The 23,085-nt window shown below is 44.5% G+C and overlaps 1 protein-coding gene across 4 annotated transcripts; it reads right to left on the bottom strand.

Annotated features, from left to right (window-relative positions):
* Positions 1–518: 518 nt before the first annotated feature.
* HDHD5 (haloacid dehalogenase like hydrolase domain containing 5) lies at positions 519–20,634 on the bottom strand. Of its 4 annotated transcripts, none has more exons than XM_081311139.1 (8): positions 20,448–20,634; positions 10,658–10,861; positions 9,219–9,358; positions 7,562–7,671; positions 6,068–6,148; positions 4,220–4,394; positions 1,664–1,852; positions 519–1,482 (listed from the first exon to the last, which is right to left on the bottom strand). In XM_081311139.1, exons 1-8 carry the CDS (start codon positions 20,562–20,564, stop codon positions 1,149–1,151), a joined length of 1,350 nt encoding a protein of 449 aa, XP_081167265.1. In that variant the 5' UTR covers positions 20,565–20,634; the 3' UTR covers positions 519–1,148. The 4 variants fall into 4 exon arrangements, with proteins under 4 accessions (XP_081167265.1, XP_081167267.1, XP_081167266.1 ...); XM_081311141.1 differs by having other exon boundaries at positions 6,068–6,101; positions 7,578–7,671; positions 20,448–20,632; XM_081311140.1 differs by having other exon boundaries at positions 9,246–9,358; positions 20,448–20,632.
* Between the last annotated feature and the right edge of the window lie 2,451 nt (positions 20,635–23,085).

Genomic DNA, 23,085 nt, shown 5'->3' with positions numbered 1-23,085 from the left:
ACAGGGAACGAAGCCTCTAACACATGAGCTGAACACCTCCCAAAGGTCGCACCACCTCCCAAAAGTACCATCCTGGAGACCATGACTTTAAACACATGGGACTTTGAGGGACATTCAGCTTCCAAACTACAGCACCAGAGGATATGACAGATGCTGAGGTACGGGAGGCACGGACTCCTAAATAAAGAACTATAAGAAGAAACATGCTCTGGGGAATCTCCACAGGAAAATTCCCTTCTTTAGAACAGACCATAAACAAGATCCCTCTTCTTTTCCATGCCAAGGAACGTGCTGACCCTATGCCAAAGCCAGGCATAGCTCATTCCTAGACAGACTCAGGCTTCACAGCCCAGGCTGGGTGTGGGTTTGCGGGTGGGAAGAAGAACAGAGGTAGGAAAGGAGACCAGAGCGTGTTATGAAGTGAAATGCCACAGATCTCGCTGCCTTCAGAGAGACTAGTGTATACCACTCACCCACTCCCCCTTCCCCACAGGACTTCAGCACATTCCAGACAGGTGTCACAAGAGATGGTATAATGAATATTTATTAGGATGACTTTAATTAAAAAAAAAAAAAAGCCCCAAAGTCTCTGGGCAATAAACTAAAGTACAGTAAAAACTAGAATGTGTTAGTTACACACCTTGCTGAAACACAGTGGTTCCTTCAGTGAGAGCAAAGGCTCTGCAGAAACTTCCACATTACTCCACACTGCCTCCCCATTTTTCAGAAGTCCCTACTAAAAGGAGGAGGAAAGTGAGGCACAGAGGTAAAAGGAGCAGTCAGAGGTCAGATTGCCAGGAGAGGCACATGGGAATTGGGCTCAGAAATCTCAATGGTTCTACATGAAATGCTCCCCTGGTACATTTCTGTGGCTACTGCTCAGCAGGAAAAATAAGTCACTGTCTTCTTCTCGTTGTTATTGTTTTGTTTTTGTAGTGCTTGAGAAGGAACCCAGGGCTCATGCACACTGACTGCACCCCTAGTATACCATGGTTCTTGACCAGTTACATCCCAGCAGCAGGCAAAGTGGCAAGAGGACCAGGCCATGACTTGACACCCAGTGACCTGACCAGAACCCAGTGAACAGGACTCACCTGTGGCCCAAGCTCCCTCCCTCCCTCCCCCTTGCCTCTGATGAACACCCATCACTACAAAGTCCAGCCTTCCTGGTGGAAAACCAGCTGCACAGCCTCGTTCACATCATTCACCACATGAGATGCCTCCATGAGCCCCGGACTGAAGTTGAAGTCCCGGTGCCCATGGAATGGAGGCTCCGCTCCTCCGTGGGCGGGCCTCATGGACCCTGGGTTCTGGGGACTGTACACTCCAGTGCACACCAGGATGGAGGTGCAGCTCTGGGTTGCTGAGGGTCGCTGCTTCCACAGGCCACCAGCCACTAGTTCCTCTGCCCTGCCACGCTTCTCCATCTGTAGGTACTGGTGGAACAAGTTGGCACCGTAGACATCAGACATAGGGTTATCTCTGGCAGGGGCAGCCAAACCGGAAAAGGAAAAGAGGAGAAAACCCAAGTTCAGTGTCTCAAGGTGGACAACAACTTTGCGGGTACAAGTGTGACTCAGATACAGGGAAACAAGGGCGACGAGAGCAGAGAAAAAGAGGAGGGAAAATTGTGAAAGGGATGAGGCGGACATGTGGAGCTTACCCTACAGCATAGAGCTTCTGGATGGGGGCAGCCCAGCCCCGCCTCTCCGCCTGCTGCCTGATCAGGTCTTCCGCATACTGGTAAGTGAGGATGCTGGGCTTGCCCATCAGACCCTCGTACCTCATTTCCTTGCCTGTCACTTTCTGGTAGATGGTTTCCAGGCAAAGTAGAAAGGTACCATGGCCAAACCTGTCCAAGAAGAAGGTTCAGCAGCTCAGTCTTCCAGGCCACCTGCCAGGCCCTATGCAGTACCCACTATACCAACCTTTTACTCCAGGGCCCTGAGGGTGATAAAGAAAGGTTAAAATATTTCTAGCAGGAGCGAACATTAACTGAGCAATCTTCTAGCACTGGGGACATCATCTCACATTTAACACTCGAAAATACCCTTTGGGCTAGATACTATTATCCTCATTTTACCCATGAGGAAACTGAGGCCCAACAAGAGAGAAGGTGCTCATAGTGGCAGAGCTAAAATTACAAGCCAGATTGTCTGACTCCAGAAACCTAAGTTTAAAGTCTGCTTTAGCCAGATGTGGTGGTGCACACCTTTAATCCCAGCAACTTGGGAGGCTGAGACAGGAGGATCACAAGTTCAAGGTCACTGTCAGCAAGCAAGTTAACGAGGCTCTAAGCAACTTAGTGAGACCTTGTCTCAAAATTTAAATTATTTGAAAAAAAGGGGGGCTGGGGATGTGGCTCAGTGGTTAAGCATCCCTGGGTTCAATCCCCAGTACCCAAAAATAAATAAAGTGTGCTTTAGATAAAGTGTGCTTTAGATAAAGTGTACTTTAGATTTGTGCAGACCCTTTTCTCTTGGTATCAACTTTCAGCTGAGCGTATTGCCACTAGGTATAAAAAGTAAAATCCCCTGCCTCCCTTACAGCTAGATGTAGCCAAAAAGCTAAAGTAGCATTAAACAGTTCATTTAAACTAAAGTGCCAAGCTAAACTTAAGTATCCTTAAAATTGAAGAGGGGGTGTTGTTCTTCTCTTCCTCCTCTACTCCTCCCTGCCGCTTGGAATGCTAATATGATGGCTGGTATTTGGGCAGCCACTTTGGATATATAGTGAAGGACTTAGGACCGCACAGCAGGGAGACAGAAGGTCACTGACAAGATGCAGGTCCTGAACTGCATGACTTATTTCATGTGAGGAGGGGAAAAAAAAAAAAAGTTCTATCTTGTTTAAGATATGTTTTGGGTTTTCATCCAAAACAAAATCCTAACTGATATCATGTTACACATTAATTACATTTCAGTGTCACTTATTTATATAAGGAATTCTGTTTTTAATTTGTAAACCATTGAGTGAAAATTTTATTGCAACTCTGGATAATTTGAATGAAAAATTAATCTTGAATTTGATTCATAAACTGAAATTTGCCCCTTGTTACTGAGTTCACAACTACATAACCAACCCCTGGCTCAAACTAGTGTCAGCACATCCAAACCCTAGGAATAACACTTTAGAGACAATGCCAAACCTCAAGTTACAGATTACACCGTACATCCCTGTCTCTTTGGGGATATGAGTCGTGGAATTGAGGCAGTCAGGGGCTCTGACCACCCCTGTTGACCAACCACTGGGAGTGAATGGCAGACTGGCCTTGCAGATAAGAGCCAGCCAAACAGCGCACAGCAGAATCAACTGTTTTTGCACTCAAGCACTTTGTGGGTCAGAAAAAGGGCCACCTGTCAGCCTCAGAAAAGGACAGAGCACATATTAAGGTCATCATGGGGGGGCTGGGGATGTGGCTCAAGCGGTAGCGCGCTCGCCTGGCGTGCGTGCGGCCCGGGTTCGATCCTCAGCACCACATACAAACAAAGATGTTGTGTTCGCCGAGAACTAAGAAAAAATAAATAAATATTAAAAATTCTCTCTCTCTCTGTCCCTCTCTGTCCCCCTCTCTCTCACTCTATCTTTAAAAAAAAAAAAAAAAAAAAAAAAAAAAAAAGGTCATCATGGCTGAGCAGGGAGCATGGGCTTCCTCAATACCCATGTACCTTATCCACTTTGTCTCCACTGTCTGGTCTCTGTGACCATCAGAAGAACTCTGGCTTCTCTGCCCCTACATCTCAAGGGTAAAAGCAAACAAAGAAGTGAAAGAACCAACGCTACTGGGCAGAGGCAAGGAAGGAGGAGCAGTTGAATAATTTGCACTAATAATACCTCAAAAATTGGTCCTTGTCCCCTAGACAAGGAAACCAGATTATATTGTTCTATTGTGTACATATACAAAAATGTAACAACAAATCCCATCATTATGTACAACTATAATGCACCAATAAAAAAAATAGGGCAAAAAAGATTATGAGAGCAGGAGAATATGTTCAAAATCATTTCAATACACCATCATGCCTAGTAATCTGCACTTTTAGTTTAATATTTAACATGTGAAGTGATCCTTGAATGGCCTTCCAAAGGCCAAGTTACTATAGCAACTACAGGGCCTGGCTAGGCAGGTTCTGACCACCCAGAACATCAGAATGGTGGGTGGCAAAGTGCCCACAGGACTGCTCAGGCAGCAGCTAGACTGAGGGCCCTCAGTCCTCACCTGGGCATCTTGGCTTCAGCCATCCAAAGAAGATCCACGTTGCTGGCCAAGACAGGGAGATGGGGATAGGGGGCTGTTGCCAGTCCAGTCCCAGGGTTCCCATTGCTGAGGAGGACATCCATGATCAGCTGCAGGCTTGTCTCCCAGCGGATTGGCTCTCCAAGGAGGAGCACCCCTTCAAGAGCAAAAGCACAGGGGTGAGGAGGGTAGGGTACTCCGTCTGCCCTTTGTGATGGGCAGGTAGGCAGACAGCCTTCAGGAGGCAACAGAGGCCAGCTGGTGCCACCCACTCAAAGCTCTTCACCACAGCGCACAGACATGGGTGAGGGCAGAGTTCTCTGAACCAGACCTGACCAAGCCACTTACCCATTCACCCTTGGTGAACAAAGCCCAGGACCCAGAAAGGATCCTCTGCACTCTAACATTCTCTAACTGGTGTCCACTGGTACTTTACAGAAGAGGTTTTTATAAAAGCAATAAATCTCAAGTACACCGTACCCCAAGTGCACTCTGCAGGGAGCTTTCCCTCCCTCAGCTTTCCCTTCTAGCTGAGCCCCAGCAGGCAAAACAACCTAATGGCCAAGAGCAGGGGACTGGACTAACAGAGCCCTGAACTCGAACCTGACTCTGCAAATTTGCCCATAGGACTAAGGCAGTTACTTACTTTCTCTAAGCCTTAGTTTCCTCAGTTACAGAATAGCAACACCTACCTATAGTGCTGTTATTAGGATAAAAATGAGATATAGTCAACACGTAACCCGGCAGAGGCCAAAACAAGCACTTTGTAAATGTGCTGCTAGGAGCTTCAAGACCAGTGATTCTCAAAGGGGCAGTGCCTTCCCGAGGGAGGTGTTTTAGACATTGAAGGATATGGGTGCTAGGGATGTGGCTCAGTGGTAGAGTGCTTGCCTAGCATATGTGAAGCCCTGGGTTCAGCAAAATAAAATTGGAGCATATATTTTGTCACAATGACATACTTAGCAGATAAGGATAGTCCTACACAATTAAATTGTCCCATGTCCTAATAAATCATGGGCTCAGGAGTAGAGTCCTAATAGCATCGAAATGTCCCACCTGATATTCATGGAAGTGAACAACTTGTTCACAGTAAAAGAGCCAATTCCATTTTACAAATAATCATAAAGTATTTTCGTACTGCTTTAATAAATACTGCTATTTCCAAAAATATAATTATCGTGTAAAAATACAACTTTATCAAGAGCTATTCTCTATTTTGGAAAATCACCAATGTCAATGCTGCCCCAATGACACACACCTATACATTTCACACCTATCAATACTCTTACATCAGTCTGTATCTGTAGCAGGAACACTCACATGACTCTATGTTTAGTGCAAGCATTTTACTTCTTGGATAATAATATTAATATTGAAATACATTACAATCTTGTTACTAAAATGTTTTCCTTTTATTTTCCCCTATTACATTTAGAGCTTTATAATAAACTTAACTAATATTTAATATATGTATATGACAGTTAAATTTTCTATGATTTTTATTTCAGGATTCCAAAGGGAATGTTCCAATATTTTTCCTATACAACGGAAGAACTGAGAAACGGATTGCCTCTGGGTGCCTTTGCACTCTAACACTCCCTAAGCTTACAATTTTTCAGCATAAAGTGAGTGGCATGAGGAAGGAAAAATTAACAGAAGTCTCAGGGGTACAGAATGGCAGACCCAGGACCAGAACCCGGGTGCCCTGTTGCCCAATGCCTTCCTGTCGCTACAGCAGGCTGAAAGTAAACAGTCACAGTAAAATAGCCTGAGGTCCTGACAGGAGAAAGAAAAGACCCCACACCCACTTGGGAGGAGGACCTCTTTTACCTTCAATGGCCGGGAAGTCATTCCTCAGAAGGGGCTGCCAAGAGACAAAGAGGCCCATCAACCAACAGTCACTGGCCACTCCTGGAGAATCACACACCAGTCTTCAGGGGTGGGTGAGAGGAATGACACATTGCACACAGATCAGAGGCCTTCCCACAGTCCAGCCCAAGCCAAGGAAAAGCGGCATAGGACTAAGGAAGAAGATTCACAGAAAAAGGAGAAAAGATGACGACCAGGTTGGTCCCAGCACAGGCTGAAGAATACCACAAATGAAGTCAGTGAGGAGGAGGGGTGGTCAGCCATCTTTCCCCAGCTAGGATAGGAAGCAAGACAGGGGCCAGGCAAGACACTACACCAGGTAACTAAAGACAAAGGCAGCCGGTAGAGAAAAAGGAGCCTTCAGGTCAGGCAGACCATTGTCTTGATGTCAGTTTGGGAGGTAGGATCTTTCACTTTACCAAGCTCTTGGAGTCCATTCCTTCCAGAGACCATTGCTCTGCCACCAAAGAGCTAGGTGACCAGGAGCGAGTTACTTCCCTTCTGTGGGACTCAGGCTCTAAGCTACTCTGAGATCAGTCCCCACTCTACATTCTGGTTCTCCACAGAACTGGCATGGTTCAAGGAGAAAACTCTCCAAGGGAAGGAAGTGTCTACAGTTAGAAAACTCTGGAAGAAGGACTTATAAATAAATAAATAAATAAATAAATAAATAAATAAATAAATAAAACTGCTTTTAACTGAATTTCATCTAATTTTGAGAATGGTGTGACTTCAGACATAAATTATATGATATATGTAAAGTTCACATGAGAAAGTGGATCAAGGGGCACCTCAAGAGACAGGCAGCCATATTGGAGAGGATCAGTGAGAAGCCTAGATCACAAGAGACAGGAAATTACGGGTTCAGGAGTAGAGTACTTGCCTAGCATGCACATGGCCCTGGGTTCAATCCCCAGCACTGCAGGAGTGGAGAGTGAAAAGAAGAAAGAAAGATGCCACTTGATGCCACTGTTTGAATATGAGCCAAACCCAAAGGCACATGTCTGGATAAGCAGGATTGCCAGTGTTTCTTTCATGAGCAATCTGCTCCTCACAAAGGCAACTCTGTACCATGTTTCAGGATAAAGAAACAGCAGTTGAGTGATTTAACAGAGGTTAATGATTCTCCCAAGCAACACTGGGAAAGCCTGCTCGTAAATATGAAACTATTGGTGGAGGAGATGCTAAGGCTAGGAATGGGGATCCCAGCTAATTACAAACAATACAGAAAGATCAGAGCTTGGCTCCTTCTGCTTCTCTGGGCCACTCTCATCTCTCCAGGGAACTTTAAGAAAGCCAGATGCTACCTCCAAGGAGGCCATAGTGCAGAAGCAGGAACAAACTGCAGTTCTCAGCAGGAAGGCAGTGAGGTCAGTGACAGGAGCCAACACAGGGAACAGGATAGAACTGAACATTGAGACTCTGGGAGTGTTACAGAGGGTGAAATGACCCAACCTGAATTCCTTATTACCGTGGTCTTCGGCCGCCGCTCAAGATCCACCATGTCCAGAACTGGGAAGGCCATCCGCAGCTCATCCACAGTAACAACATTCTGGAAGCCCAGTCTGGAGCAAGATCAGGAAAGCAAAGCTGGACAGTTCTAGGGAAGATGCCTTTCAGAATGCATCAGATCAAAAGTGAGCAGAACCCAGATCCAGTCTTGATCACACCACACAGGCATTCTTGTCATACATCCTGCAGGTGCCAGCAGGCAGGCTGTGAGGATACTGGCAGAGTGGTTGGAGGTGAGCAATGCCAGGGCAATCGCTCAACAGCCACTGGGCACACCCCAGATGAAAGGCAAATTAATCTCTGTCCTCAAGGAGCTCACACATACTCAGAGCCCACACAGACAGCGCTGCAGGAACGGTGCTGCCAGAAATGCCGCATTCAGAGGAGACACAGAGACTGGGGAGCCAGGCATAGTCTTAGATAAGCTAAGTCAGCTCCAGCATTATCTCCTTCAAGACTGGCTTCCATCTTCCCATTCTTAGTTCCAACTTAGTCTTAACTAGACATGGTTTCAAGGGACTCGTGAAATCAATTTCCCCAAAATGACAACTTCACCAAGTTATCCCATCAGCAATACTGCCTGCATTAACTCCCCCTCTGCCCCAAGTTTGCTCCCAAGGTTTCCTACCCCAGGTCCCCTCTTCCTATTCCCTCTTCTTCCTCACCCCATCCCATTCTAACCTCTTACCTATAATAGCTAGAAAACCCTAACTACCTCCTGGGCAAAGCCCTAATGCTCCATGAAGCCACAGTCATTGTCATTCCAGCTGCAGGGACAGTCCCTTCCCTTTGATGCCTGACACCTAAAACCCATCCCACTCTTTGCAGTCTTCAGTCATACGCCAACGTGTGTGTGTGTGTGTGTGTGTGTGTGTGTGTGTGTGTGTGATGCTGAAACTCAAAGGTAAGGCCTTACAGAAGCTAGGCAAGTGCTCCACCACTGAGCTACACTTCCAACACATCATATGCCATCTAAAATATTCCTTTGCTGTTCTTGGGTGTGTTATTCTTGCCTCAAGTACAAACCCTTTGATTAAGTCACAATCCCAATTTCTTTGCCCTGGTCCCCTTTCCCTCTGGAGCACACAGCACAGCTTGATACCCAGAGGACCCAGAATAAATGAAGCAGCTCTTGAGGACAGTAACCACATCCTATTCTGGCTGAGTACCCAAGGAAGAGAGCCAGGCCATGCTTCCCAAACCTAGTTATAGAATAACCCAGAGAGCTATTTGGTTTTTTAAAGTACATATTCCTGGGCTAGAGATGTAACTCAGTGGTATAGCATTTACCTAACATACTCAAGGCCCTAGGTTCAATCTCCAGGATAAAAGTAAATACATAAATAAAATTCCTGAATCTGACCTTCAACCTACTGAAGTAAGACTCCTCATCCAGGGGTAAGGCCCAGGACTATGTAGTTTGAACTTTGCAGAAGATACTGATTATGTAGACTGCCTTTCAAGAACTGCCAGGCATGAAGACTGACCATACATAGAACTTGTTCTAACTCCCTGAGAGGCTACCATACTGCCTGTGTACCCTGGCATCCTGAACCCAGCACTCCTCATTATTGTTCCCACTTGACTGAAGGAGGCATACCCCTCTCCAATTAGAGCAAAAGGATACGCTTGGGCATTCTCCATCACAGGTCCCTGCCCAGACACTAGCATCCGCTTGTCATGGTACTGGGAGAAGAGCTTCATGGGGCTGTGAGAAAGAATAACTTGGTCTGGATCCACCTGTAGGGACAGGAAAGGAGAGCAGAGGAAGACATAGTTGAGGGAAAATAATGGAGACATAGGTAGCAGATTCTTTTACCTGGGAAGGAAAAAATTGTACAGGAAATGAAAGGTGGAAAAGCCCTGTTTGGCACCTGACACTTCTAACACTTACCCAAACAGCCTAATTTGGCTTCTGATACACCAGATACAACAAAAAAGTCATCAAATGTGAGGTCTGACTACTCACCAATTCTGTTGGGCTGTACTCCCTATCAACCCTTTAGATTTCACAATCCCACTCTAGGAAACCACAGGTTTGCTCAGATGCTCTTTGTCACTATCACAGAAATCTACCCTAGACTTTGACTTTTGTTTTTGGTTCTACTAAAAGACTTTGTGTAGAGGATTGAACCCAGGGTCCTGTACATGCTAGGCAAGCATTCTACCACTGAGTCATGCCCCCTGCCCAAGACTTGGCTTTTTAATATTTAAACTAACTCTAACCTTTACTGCAGCCTTTATTAAGAACACTTTTGAAGCCCTCTCTGAAAACCACAATAGGGAACCAGTTTTATTCCTTTACCTCTGTGTTCAATCTCAAGTAGTATCACCCATCCAATCAGCCACTTTTGTTAGTGCCTTAGTTCCAAAGGATTCCTTCCAAAAACTAAATTCACCATCACCACCACCACCGCCACCATATTTTATTCAATGCTGGGACTTGAACCCAGGGCCTCACACTTGCTAGGCAAGTAGCTATCACTAAGCGACACCCCAGCCCCTAAATTCATCCTCAACACACAAGATTGTGTCCATGACAGGATGGAGCATGGAATCACTAGTGAGTGAAGACAGACTACTTTTGGAGGCAAGTGCTCATGCAGTCCACCTCTTATTTCTGAAAAACAAGGGCTGTTACTGCGCACTCCCTCCTGGCATGTAGAGTTTTAGACAAATGTGATCCTTGCCTTCTAGCAGCTAAAACTGTAAGAGAACTCTGATGCACCAAAGAGGGGAAAGTTGGATACAAAGAGGATAAACTAAAACTGCCAACTACAAAGGTAAGATTTTGGTGCTCATTCACCATGTATGTGGTGTGTATGTATGTAAAGGAGCTAATGAGTCTTTACTCATGGGGCAAGGCATAAACGTCAAGTTATTTTCCCATAGGATTGAAAGATTTCCACTGACCCAAATGACCATAAACTAGGTTTATTGACACTGTACCCCAACCCAGGGAAAGGGAGATAGTGCCAGAGTGGGGTTCCATTAGGAACACGGTCCTTGGCTTCCACACCTTGGCTGCTGCTGCTTTACCTTGCACCCCAGCAGGGCAGACAGTTCCTGGGCTTTGCTATGTTGTAAGATATTCCCAGCATTCGTGACAAAAACCACAGGCACCCGCAGCTGCCCCTGGGAGTTCACCAGCCTGCGAAACGCTTCTAGAGCAGCAGGGATCACTCTATGACCCCGCACCAGCACTCCATCGATGTCCAACAGGAACCCAAAAGTGGGTGGGCTCTGCAGAGAAAAGAAAGGAGAATTACCACCACAGGAATCAAGAAGCAGAAGGGGAGGAAGGAAAAAGAAACAACCCTTACAGAGAGGCTCAATGTCATCCCAGGTCAGTCACTCAGAGCCTTTGAACAACTACATCACAAAGAAAAAAAAAAAGGATTTTTTTTCTCCTAGCACTATATTTCAAACCCAGGGCCTTGGGCATGTTAAACAAGCACTCTACAACTGACCTATGCCAGGCATGGGATTTCTGATTAGTTAAAATCAATTATAACAAACAATTATTCCTTTTTTTGTGTGTGTGGCTTTTTTTAAGCACATAAATATTTAATTAAAATTACTTTTTTGCAGCAAAAATTACTTTTTTTGCTGGGATTTTTGTAATCCCAGCAGCACTGGAGGTTGAAGCAGGAGGATCTCAGTTCAAGACCAGTTTGGATAACTTAGCAAGACTACTTTCAAAATAAAAAAATAAAAGAGCCAGGTGCAGTGGTACATGCTTATAATTTCAGTGGCTCAGGAGGCTGAGACACAGGATCCCAAGCTCAAGGTCAACCTCAGCAATTTAGGGAGGCCCTAATCAACTCAAAATAAAATAAAAATAAATCGTCTCAAAATAAAAAATTAAAAAAGGGCTGGAGGGGCTGGGTAGAGCGGTAGAGCGCTTGCTTAGTATGTGCAAGGCCCTGGGTTCGATCCTCAGCACCACGTGAAAATGGATAAATAAAATAAAGGTATTGTGCCCAACTACAACTAAAACAATAAAACTTAAAAAAAAAGGGGGGGCTGGGGATGTGGCTCAAGCGGTAGCGCGCTTGCCTGGCATGCTTGCGGCCCGGGTTCGATCCTCAGCACCACATACAAAGATATTGTGTCTGCCGAAAACTAAAAAATAAATTATAAAAAAAAAGGGGGCTGGAGATGCAGCTCAGTGGTAAATTGCCCCTGGGTTAAATCACCAAGATCTAATATATTTACCTACCTAAGTAAAACAAATAACAGAATACAATGGCTGGGAATGTAGCTCAGTGGAGTCTTCCTAGGTTCTATCCCCAATATTGAAAAAAAAAAATTCTGCATAATTAATATAAAACAACTTTTAAATTAGAAAATAGAGGAATTCAAAGCAAATATAATTCTAGCACTATAACGTAACCAATTCATACATTTATGCAGGGAGCAGTGGCTGAGCAACTGAGGCAAGATTTCAAGTGCAGGGCCAGCCTTGGCAACTCAGCAAGACCCTGTGTCAAAATAAAATAAAAATTAAAAAAAAAAAATGTCTGGGGGGCATAGGTCAGTGGTAAAGCAGCCCTTGGTTAAATCCCAGTATCACAAAAAACAAAACAAAACAAAACACCATATCCCTGTCTTTTTTTGTCCTTTTCTTTTCCTTTCTTTCTTTCCTTTTTTTTTTTTTTTTTGGTACCAGGGATTGACCTCAGGCACTCAACACTAAGTCACACCCCCAGCCCTATTTTGTATTTCATTTAGAAACAGGGTCTCACTGAGTTGCTTAGCGCCTCCTCATTGCTGAGGTTCGCTGGGATTATAGGCATGCATCACCATGCCCAGCTTGTCCCTTACTTACTGTTTGTCCTATAGCTAGAGACATAAATTGCAATTATATGTGTAATTTTGCATTTTGTTCTTTTTTGCTTAATATATTATAAATATTTTTGCTAGTTATAATAGCCTTCATAAGCATCATTGAAAATTTTATTTTATCAGAAATTTTTTATCACATACAAAGTTAAACAAATGAAACAACTCAATGGATACAGACAACACAGAAATGCTGTAGAAGTTTCTTGTCTCCTTCTTCTACCTGGTTCTCTTCCCTCTTGTGTATCTTTCAGAGACCATCTATGGATACATAGCACATACATCTTTTCTATATTAGCTACATATACCCATGCATGCCTAGACACAAATGAAATCACACTGCACTTTGTTTTCCATCTTACTTTTCTTTCTTTTTTTTCTCTGCCTCACCCTCCTGAGCCACTGAGATTCCAGGGGTACACCACCAGGCCCAGCTCCCCTTTTTCCATTTTATTTTGAGACAGGGTCTCACTAAATTGGCAAGGCATTACAGGTGTGTGCCACCATATCCTGCTCATCTTGCCTTTTTTAAGCTGGTATCTCTTAGCTATCTTTCCATACCAGTACACTTAACTCTACTTTCTAGATATCATTTCTAGCTACATAACATCTGAGTGAATAACCCACTAAGATTATATCCACCCCCCACCAATCATTTTTCCCCCCAGTGCTGGGGATAGAACCCAAGGCCTTGCTCACACCAGGCAAGTACTTTACCACTAAGCTACACCCAAGCCCAAGCCCTTTTTAGGGTACATTCTTTTTTTTTTTTTTTGGTACCAGGAATTGAACCCAAGGTCACTTAACAGCTCCATTTATTTTTCAGACAGGATTTCACTAAGTTGCTAATGGTCTCACTACTTGCTGAAACTAGCTTTGAACCTATGATCCCCCTGCCTCAGCCTCCAGAGTTGCTGGGATCACAGGCGTGTGCTTTGCGCCTAGCTAGGGTAAATCTTTAAAGCACTAGTAATAAGCACAAGTAATAAACTGAAGAGTACAAACACTGTAATTATGTAACACCTACTGACAAACTGTTCTCCAAAAACACGTATCAACTTACATGGCCACTGACAACACATTCATCCTTACAATATTGACTTTCACGTGTATCAGTTAATGACGACATTTTTTATTCTAAATATAAAAACAAAAAGTTCCTCATCTCCATCTGCATTTTCTGAACTCAGGAAGTTGAATATTTTCTTTTTTGAAAATGCATTCCATTTCTTATTTTATAAAATGCCTACTAACACATGGATGTTTTCAATTGTCAAAAAAGTCTAACCTATCTGCTACTTTTCTTTTGTTGGTGTCAGCTAGGTCATGCCATTCTTACTGCATGCATCTACTCTGTGTCCAGGACTCAGTCTGTGAAAAGCAACTAAAGGGCTGGGGATGTGGCTCAAGCGGTAGCGCGCTCGCCTGGCATGCGTGCGGCCCGGGTTCGATCCTCAGCACCACATACCAACAAAGATGTTGTGTCCGCCGAGAACTAAAATAAATAAATAAATAAATTCTCTCTCTCTCCCCCCCCCCACTTTCCTCTCTCTCTTTAAAAAAAAAAAAAAAAAAAAAAAAGCAACTAAAAACACAGATATCTAGTCTTCTAGTCCCATATTTCCCAGCTGGAGTAACAGAACAAATGAGTCTAGAAAACAAACCAATAAAACTGTAGCATTTTGGAGCTGGGGTTGTGGATCAAAGGTAGAGCACTAGCCTACCATGCGTGAGGCGCCAGGTTCGATCCTCAGCACCACATAAAAAATAAAATAAAATAAAGATATTGTGTCTATATATAACTAAAAAATAAATATTTTTTAAAAACTGCAGCATTTTGCAAATGCAAATAAGCTTTAAGTTCTGAGTAAATAAGAATTAAACACAGGTAGTTTCTTAGATGGTAATACTGAAGTAGGTAATGAGAGAGTTAAATAAATGCATGCACATAACAAAACTCTCCTAGAGCCTGAACTCCAAGCCCCAGGGACACCAGACTAGATATGCAAGAGACAGCATAGACAAGGTCCCTACCTACAGTTCAGTGGATAAAATGCTGAGACAAGGAACCACAGAACAATCAACCCTGAATGTTACTTTAAGAGATGAGGGGAGGGGGCTGGGGATGCAGCTCAAGCGCCTGGCATGTGTGCGCCCGGGTTCGATCCTCAGCACCACATACAAAGATGTTGTGTCCGCCGAAAACTAAAAAGTAAATATTAAAATTCTCAAAAATAAAATAAAATTACTTTTAAAAAAAAGAGAGAGATGAGGGGAGGGGCTGGGGTTGTGGCTCAGCTGTAGGGTGCTTACCTAGCATGTGTGAGGCCCTGGGTTCGATCCTCAGCACCAGATATAAATAAATAAAATATTGTACCCAACTACAACTAAATAGATGAGGGGAGCCAGGCATGGTGGTGCATGCCTGTAATCCCAGTGGCTCAGGAGGCTGAAGCGAATTCAAAGCCAGCCTCAGCAATTTAGCAAGGTCCTAAGCAACACAGTAAGACCCTGTCTCTCTAAGTAAAATACAAAAAAGGGGTGGGGATGTGGCTCAGTGGTTAAGTACTCCTGGGTTCAATCACTAGTACAAAAAAAAAAAAAAAGAGATGAGGGAATGTGTTAGGTTAAAGGAGCCTGCACCATGCCAAGCACAATGGAGCACGCCTTTAAACCCAGCAGCTCAAGAGGCTGAGGCAGGAGGATCACAGGTTCAAAGCCAGCCTCAGTAACTTAGCAAGGCCCCATCTCTAAATAAAATATTAAAAATGGGCTGGGGATGTGGCTCAGTGGTTAAGTACCCTGGGTTCAATCCCCAGTACCAAAAAATGGAGAGCCTGCTCCAGGGGTACCTAACCAATAGGAGCTGGAAGGATTGGCCATCACAGGTCTCCTAGGCCAATTTAAGAACTCTAAAACAGGAAAGTGACGTCATCAGACCTATGTTGTAGAAAAATTTTGGTTGCAGAGAAAATGGGTTGAATGGACTAGAGGGAATGCAGCGGGTGGAGGCCAGTCGGGATCAACTGCAATCTAAGACAGATGGCGGCTTTATATGGAAAGAACAGGCAGATCCTGCATAGGACTTAGAGCAGCCACTTGTTAGCCATTCAGATGCAGGACCACAGGGAAGAGCGGCAGGAACCCCAATGCCTTTTTTTGGCAGGGGTGGGGGGTGGGGGGGCACGTTAAGAATCTGGAAGAATGGATACTAATCTGCTGATGCTGATCTCTCATTGAAATCAAGGAAAAACAAGGAAGTTGGAAGAAAACAAAAGACACTTCTACTCTGGACTTGTGGGACAGGTGTGAAAATATCAGCACTGGAAAGAATGTCCTGGAGATGCAAATGGGGACAGTCTCTGCTCTTAGGGAACTAGGAAGAACAATGTCATTTAAAGACAGACCATGTAAATGCTGCCAGCAAAAGACTGAGAAGCAGCAGGCAGGGTGAGAGGAAAATCAAGAGGATTTGAGGTCAAGAAAGTCTAAGGACACATTTCTGGGTCAAGTAAAATAGGAAGAAGAGTAACTGCAAAGTAATGATCCTGTCCCCCTCCCACTGAGAGGGTGACACCTAGAGGAGCCGCCTTTAGCTCCTCCCAGGCTTGGACAAGGACAGCTCCAACACCAAGCTGGAGGCAGGGACACTAAAAAACAGGAGGTAGTAACTCAAATTAATGGCACCTGTGACACCAGAAAACAGCTGTCAGAGAGAAATGAAGCCCCCTCGTGCCATGCAACAAATGCCTAAACAGTACCCAAAGTCTCAAACACTGATCTTATTTGTGCTCCAGCCCAGGAGACTTACAGTAGGAGACACCAAACCAGACACACAACAATGGCAGTTTTATTCATTCACTGTACCATCACTTTTTTGGGGGATGGGAGACAGATGTGGGACGGGTACTGGGGACTAAACCCAGGGGCTATTTACCACTGAGCTACAACCCCAGCCCTTTAATTTTTTTTTTTTTTTTTTAGTTTGAGACAGGGTCTTGCTACATTTCTAGAGCTGGCCTTGAACTCATGATCCTCCTCCCTCAGCCTCCTGAGGTGCTGGGATCTTAGACATGCACCACTATGCCCAACTATGTGTACCATCACTTTAAGGAAGTGTCATTGTCTCCAAATGGCATTACCTAGCAAAATGTGCTTAGGGTATATAGGGTGCTTAATATGTAGTCACTGAAGAATCTGACTAGACGAATAAAAACCAATTTCAGGGCTGGGGATGAAGCTCAGATAGTAGAGCCTACTATGTGCGAGTCCCTGAGATCAATCCCCAGCATTAAAAAAAAAAAAAAAAAACTTCAGCAAGAATGAGACAAGGACCACCCAGTTCACAAGTGTGGATTCAGGATTCTACTTCAAAATGAAGTAGCAGCTAAATCAGGACTCTGTGCACTGATCAAGGGTAGCACCTCAGAATATGCAAGGGTTCAAGGAGGTTTCTCTTTGTCCCGAAAATGCTACTTCCCTTATCTCCTGCCATTCCCCAGCTATGCATTCCAGGTCTTCTCTATACTCGGTATATATTCATGAATCCAACAGCCCTCAGGCTCCCTGAATCTGACAAATTTCACCAGAATGGGATCCTAACTTGGGGCCAGTGAGTAGATTTCAAGGTAAACCCCCAAACCCCCTTAAAACTCTATGTGCATTCTTTTTCGGGGAAAAGGAACCATTGTTCTTTTCAGACAATGGAAATCCTTACTACTACACTACTTTACTTATCCTTCTCAAAGAGAATCATTACATGGGTCTGAACAAAGAGAGGATTTGGTCTGCCCTTCTACCACCCATGGATATAGTGCTTATACCCTAGAAGGTACCCTAGGAAGGTTGACTGCATGCTGAGTGACCCAAAGGACAAAAGACTAGAGAGAACTAAGACAGACCTCTCCCATTAGGTTCTTCCTGATCACCCTATCCCTTCCAGAGGGAAGAGTTAGTAACTCTCAGACATAGTGGGGCAGGCCTATAATCCCAGCCATTCAGGAAACTGAGGTAGAAGGACTGCAAACTTGAGGTCAGTCTTGGCAAATTAGCAAGATCCTGAATGAAAAAAAAGAGAGAGAGAGCTGGGGTTGAGATGTTGAGATGTAGCTCAGTGGTAGAGCACCCCTGGGTTCAATCCCCAGTGCCGCCAAAAAATAGAGAGAGAGAGGAGAAAGGGATAGACTTTTTCTTCTATCCTCTCCTATCTCTGTATTCTGATTTTTCTTCTGTATCACTTGATCTTTTTTAAACTAGTCTTAAGTATTAGGCCAGATTCTCTAACTGAAGTTCATTTTTGTGGTGATAAGGTATGTGATACTGGAGCTGGAGTTGTAGCTCGGCAGTAGAACGCTTGCCTTGTATATGTGAGGCACTGTGTTCGATTCCCAGCACCTCATATAAATAAGCAAATAAAATAAAGATCCTTCAACAACTAAAAAAATATTTAAAAACAAAAGATGTGTGACACATAACATTAATTTGAAATGAAAGGACTATAAGATACTCTTTTGTGGTTTTATTTCTTACTTATATTGGTTTGGTATGGTTCAAGGGTAATAACAATCCTTACTACTACAACTACTTCCACAACTGGAAGGTCATTATGCTAGTCACTAGGCAACTACTACCTGTAGATCTTATTTATTCTCAAAAAAAAAAAAAAAAAAAAAAAAAAAAAAACACTGCATGGTAAGTACTATTCCCATTACACAGACACTTACTGACACCTCCTGATGATACTTAGAACACCAAGTAATTTGCCTTAAGCTAAATAGTTAATAAACAGTGCAGGAAGGATTCCTTCCCCACCCCCCAACCCCAATATGGGGATTGAATCTAGGGGTACTTGACCAATGAATTACATCACCAGCTCTTTTTAATTAATTAATTTATCTGTTTTTAAGGCAGGATCTCACCAAATGGCTGAGGCTGGCCTCGAACTTAGGATCCTCCTGCCTCAATCTCCCAGGGTCACTGGGATACAAGTGTGCACCACTACACTGCCCAGCAGAATTGATTCTAAAGCTAATACTCATAAACTCGATGCTATGCTACATCCCTTTCTTCCCTTTGTTTACTTTACCAACAAAGTCACTTGGAGATATCTCAGGACCTGCAAAGATGCTAGAGCCAATACAATAACTATAAATTATGGGAAGATCTCCTTATATTTTTATCTTTATGATTTACAAAGTCCTTTTATCAACACATTCCATACTTTTAGCTTGGCCACTTCTAGCTCTGTGACCTTGGCCAAGTAAAATAACAATGGTAACATTGTTAAGAGCTTGGATTTTAGCACCAGACTACCTGATTTTTCAGATACTGCCACTTACCAGCTGTGTGCCCTTGGGCAAGTTGCTTAACCTCTGTGTCTCAGTTCCTCCATCTGTAAAATGGGAATAACAATAGCTTACCTTTCAGAGTTGTTACAAAGATTATATGAATTTAATAATTGTTAGGTACTTAGAATGATGCCTGGCAAAAAAGTAAGCACTATGTGTTTGGGGGATTTTGTTTTGTTTTTTGTGGAGATCAAACCCAGGGCTTTGCCCACACTAGACAAATGTGCTTCAGTACATCCCAAGCCCTATGTGTTTTAAATGATTTTAAAACAAAAAGCAGCTGGGCATAGTGGTCCTCACTCATAATTCTAGCAACTCAGGAGGCTGAGGCAGGAAGATCATAAGTTTGAGGCCAGCTTCGGACAATTTAGCTAGGCCCTAGGCAATTTAGTGAAATCCTGCCTTAATATAAAAAATAAAAAGGGCTGAGGATGTACCTCAGCAGTAAAATGCCCCTGGGCTCAATCCCCAGTACCAAAAAAAATAAAAAAGATAAAATAAAAGGATTACTGTGACTACACTGTGTAAATGTGGGACATTATCTTATTACATACAGAAACTGTGGGTTTAGAAGACATATGATATTGCTCTAAAGAAAAGGCAAAAGTGTTGGGCATGATGGCACATGCCTATAATCCCAGTGATCCAGGAGGCTGAGACAGGAGGATCAAAGTCTGAGACCAGCCTCAGCAACTCAGAAGGGCCCTAAGCAATTTAGTGAGATCCTGTCTCAGAATTCTTTTTTAAAATTTTTAAAAGGGCTAGGAATGTGGATCAGTGGTAAAAGGGCCCCTGGATTCATTCCCCGGTACCAAAAAAAAAAAAAGTAAAATAGGTGAGCATTATGTAATTAACAAACCTAGTTTAAACTTCTTAGCATAGTCTACCAGCTTTTGACCTTGGAAAAGGTACATAAACACTTAACTCCAATCTCAGGCTTCCTCACTATCACCAGCAGCACACCTTCCTCCAAGTTGTTGAGAAATGCACATACCTCGAGAGAACCTGGAACAAATCATGGACTCTACCTATCCCAGTTCTCTTGCTCGCACTCATCATCTATAATCTCACTCACCTTCCCTGAACTCTGCACGTAACAGTTGCTCCCTACAAGCAAAGCCCACAGCGAATGGGATCAAAGCAAAAAGCTGCACCAACCCGACAATCACTTCTGCGCTGTGCACGATAGGTGTGACTCAAGAGGGCATCCACCGCAATTGCCCAGATCTCTTTCAAATCTGCTTTAAAACCACACCCAAAACGTTCTCAGGGTGAAAATCAAAGAGGAAGAGCAGGAATCATTCCCAGACAGAGGAAAGTAAGACTTTAGAAACTGCCCAGAAACCCGGGGCTGCGAGGAGCTGCGCGCATCCAGGGGCCAAGAAACCATCCCAAGGTCTGGGGCTTGTTTTGGTAGATCTCTGCTTGCAGTAACTTCTCCTCGAGGCCAAAGGCGTTGCAGATGGCCTGTGAGGCAAGGGACAGGGCGCGCCGGGGCCCCGGGCCTCCGGGAAGATGGAAGTGCACTGGAGACAGCTGTCTCACCCAGGCCTTTTCCCAGGAGGCCAGGGTCACTGGGTGGCCGCTGGGCCCGCCCTCCCGCCTCTCGCCCCGCGCACGGAACCGGGCCTTCTCACCTCAGCGGGGCCTAGGGCATAACCCCTCCGGGGTGAGAGCCCCGAAGCCGCGCGCGCCACCCGTCCGCTGAGCCCGAGCGCCGCGCGGAGCGCCGCCACCCCGCCGAGCGCAGCCATCGGCCGCCCGCCGTGTGCACGTGCTGCCTGTGCAGCCCGCGCCGCCGCCGCGGTGCAGCCCAGCCGCGGCCTCCGGCGCGAGGCCTCTCGGGAGTTGTAGTCCGATGTCCGCGATGTCCGAGCTCCGAGCGCACCGAGGCTGGCCCCAGGAGCACCGGAGGGCGCGCCCCGCGGTCGCCTCACTGACCCTGTGGCAGCTGAGAGGGGAAGAAGAGCAATAGCCTGTCACCTCGTAGACAAAAGACTTGGGGCCTGCAGTCGGGGGCACGGTGGGCACGGCCGTGGTGGGCAGACACCTGTACTGCCTCTGAGTAACTACTGAGTCTCTGGAACGTGCCTGTCCCCGCGTCCTGAAACCTGGGTGACGTTCGCGGGAGGGCGGGGCGGACAGCGTTAGGAAGAGGGAACTTAACCTGGATTTCAACGTGGGGTTGGGCATGCAGACCTTTTAGGGTTCAAGTCCTCTGAACCCCAGCCAATCAAAGAATGAAGGTCCGATGCCAAATTTTTCATTTTTTTTTTCAGTAAATATTTTAAGTTCTACTTCCTGCAAGCAGTAAGCTAACACCCAGCTTACGGTGTAAGTGAATAATCGCCCACAGCTCATACTTTGTAGAACGGTCGTGTTGAACACAAGGTGGAAAAGAACTGCCCCTTGAGCTGGGGCTGTAGCTCCATAATAGAGTGCTGGCCTAGCATGCACCCAATCCTCAGCAAGGGCAAAGAGGGAGGGAAAAAAGTCAGATAACTACTTTCAGCAAATACCTTTTGAGCACAGCTGCAGACCAGGAGTGCTTCACCACTTAAGCTCCAAATAAGGAAATAATGGACTTTGGTCATTTGAGAGCCAAGAGGAAGTTGAGTACTTCCAGAGCTTAGTCGGGCAATGATGGGCAGGGGGGAGAGTAGGATCCTGCTGCAAGAAAGTAGTCTCCTTTCCCACTAGTTGAAATTTATAGAATGTCGCCTTCCAGACCCTTTGACCCTGGAATAGTCATGCTAAGAATGAGTGAGTCAACAATATAGGGAGGAAAGGATTGGGGAATGGACAGAAACTCCAATAACCAAGAAATCAGCAATATTCTTTGGTCCTCAGCTTTGAAGGACAAAATCTAAGTCAGCACAAACACAGTTGAGCAGGATCTGGAAGACTGACTCACATTAGCCAAACCCACAATATTCCATCATACTGGTCCTGCCACAGGACACAGCTTTCCAAGAGTGGAATGTTCTTAACCTCTTTTCCTGCAGTTGAACTACTTAGAAATGGAATTATTAATTGGAAGGTTCTTGGGGTGCTACGTTTAAAGTATGCCCACAAACTGAAGATATAACTCAGAGGTAAACACTTGCCTTGCATGTGTAAGGCCCTGTGTTTGATGCACAACAAAAACACAAACAAAAAATTTAATATGGCCTATCATGATAGCACACAGCTGTAATGACTCGGGACACTAATGCAGAAAGATTGCAAGTTTGAGGCCAACCTTGGCAACTGTTGCACCCTGTTGCAAAGGGCTAGCTTACTGGTAAAGCTTCCCTGGGGTTAGGGATGCTTATGTAAGGCCCTGGGTTCAATCCCCAATACTTAAAAAGAAAAGGATCTTCCTTTTTAAAACATGTACACATGAGATGGGGGATCTTGCTAAATTGCTGAGGCTGGCTAGCCTCAAACTTGCAGTCCTCCTGCCTCAGTCTTCTGAGTGTCTAGGATTATGGACATGTACCACTGTGCAGCTTTGCAACTTGATCAAACTTAATCACTTTTTCCCCCCAGTATTGAGGAAGGAACCCAGGAACCCAGGAGCACTCTATCACGGAACTACATCCTAGCCCTTTTGTTTTTTATTTTGAGACAGTGTCTTGCTAAGTTGTTGAATCTGGATTCAAACTTGCAAACTGCAAACCTTCAAAGATATTGGCTTTCATAAGAAAGAAAGATATGCTACACTGACATAAACAAATCAGGAGAGAACACTATAAGCATGATATTGCGCCTCCACAAACTTATTAAGTACCCGGCTCCTATTTTGCTCTGTCACACTCATGAGCATATTATGTCATTAATATATACCAAACATGTCTTTCCATGATGTCAGAATTTATTGAATAACAATAAATTCACAGGCCACACCTCTTTCATCAATGGCAGTTCACTGAATACTTGTAGGTCACCTGGTAGTCATAAACCAGGCAATCACAGGTTCTTTTATTCTAATCTTAATTTCTGATATCTATAAAACTCAAGTCACACATCCCACTTTACTATATATGTATATATACATTCATATGTGTATATACATATATATATTTTTTTACTATATAGTATATATATTTTACTATCTATGCACATATGTGTGCATGTGTGTGTGTGTGTGTGTGTGTGTGTGTGTGTGTATGTATTACAGAAAGGCTAGAAGAGTGGTAAGGTGGCCCCAGGGGTTCAAGAGGCTGAACAGGGAGCAGACATGGATACAAAGAGTCACTGTTGGTGGTCACATAAGATTACCACTCAAAGAAC

Source organism: Spermophilus citellus (assembly GCF_964194105.1).
Source record: "Spermophilus citellus genome assembly, chromosome: 10".
Lineage (NCBI taxonomy): Eukaryota > Metazoa > Chordata > Mammalia > Rodentia > Sciuridae > Spermophilus > Spermophilus citellus.
This window is presented reverse-complemented; position numbering and strand designations above follow the sequence as displayed.

Bases quoted from the DNA above. Each gene is read 5' to 3' on its own strand.
- HDHD5 (XM_081311139.1), bottom strand. From the start codon at position 20,564: ATGGCTGCGCTCGGCGGGGTGGCGGCGCTCCGCGCGGCGCTCGGGCTC. The intron at 6,149-7,561 runs GTTGGGTCATTT...GTGATTCTCCAG, and splicing joins CACGGTAATAAGGAATTCAG to GAGTGGCCAGTGACTGTTGG. The intron at 1,483-1,663 runs GTAAGCTCCACA...TGCCCCTGCCAG, and splicing joins CAGAAGCTCTATGCTGTAGG to AGATAACCCTATGTCTGATG.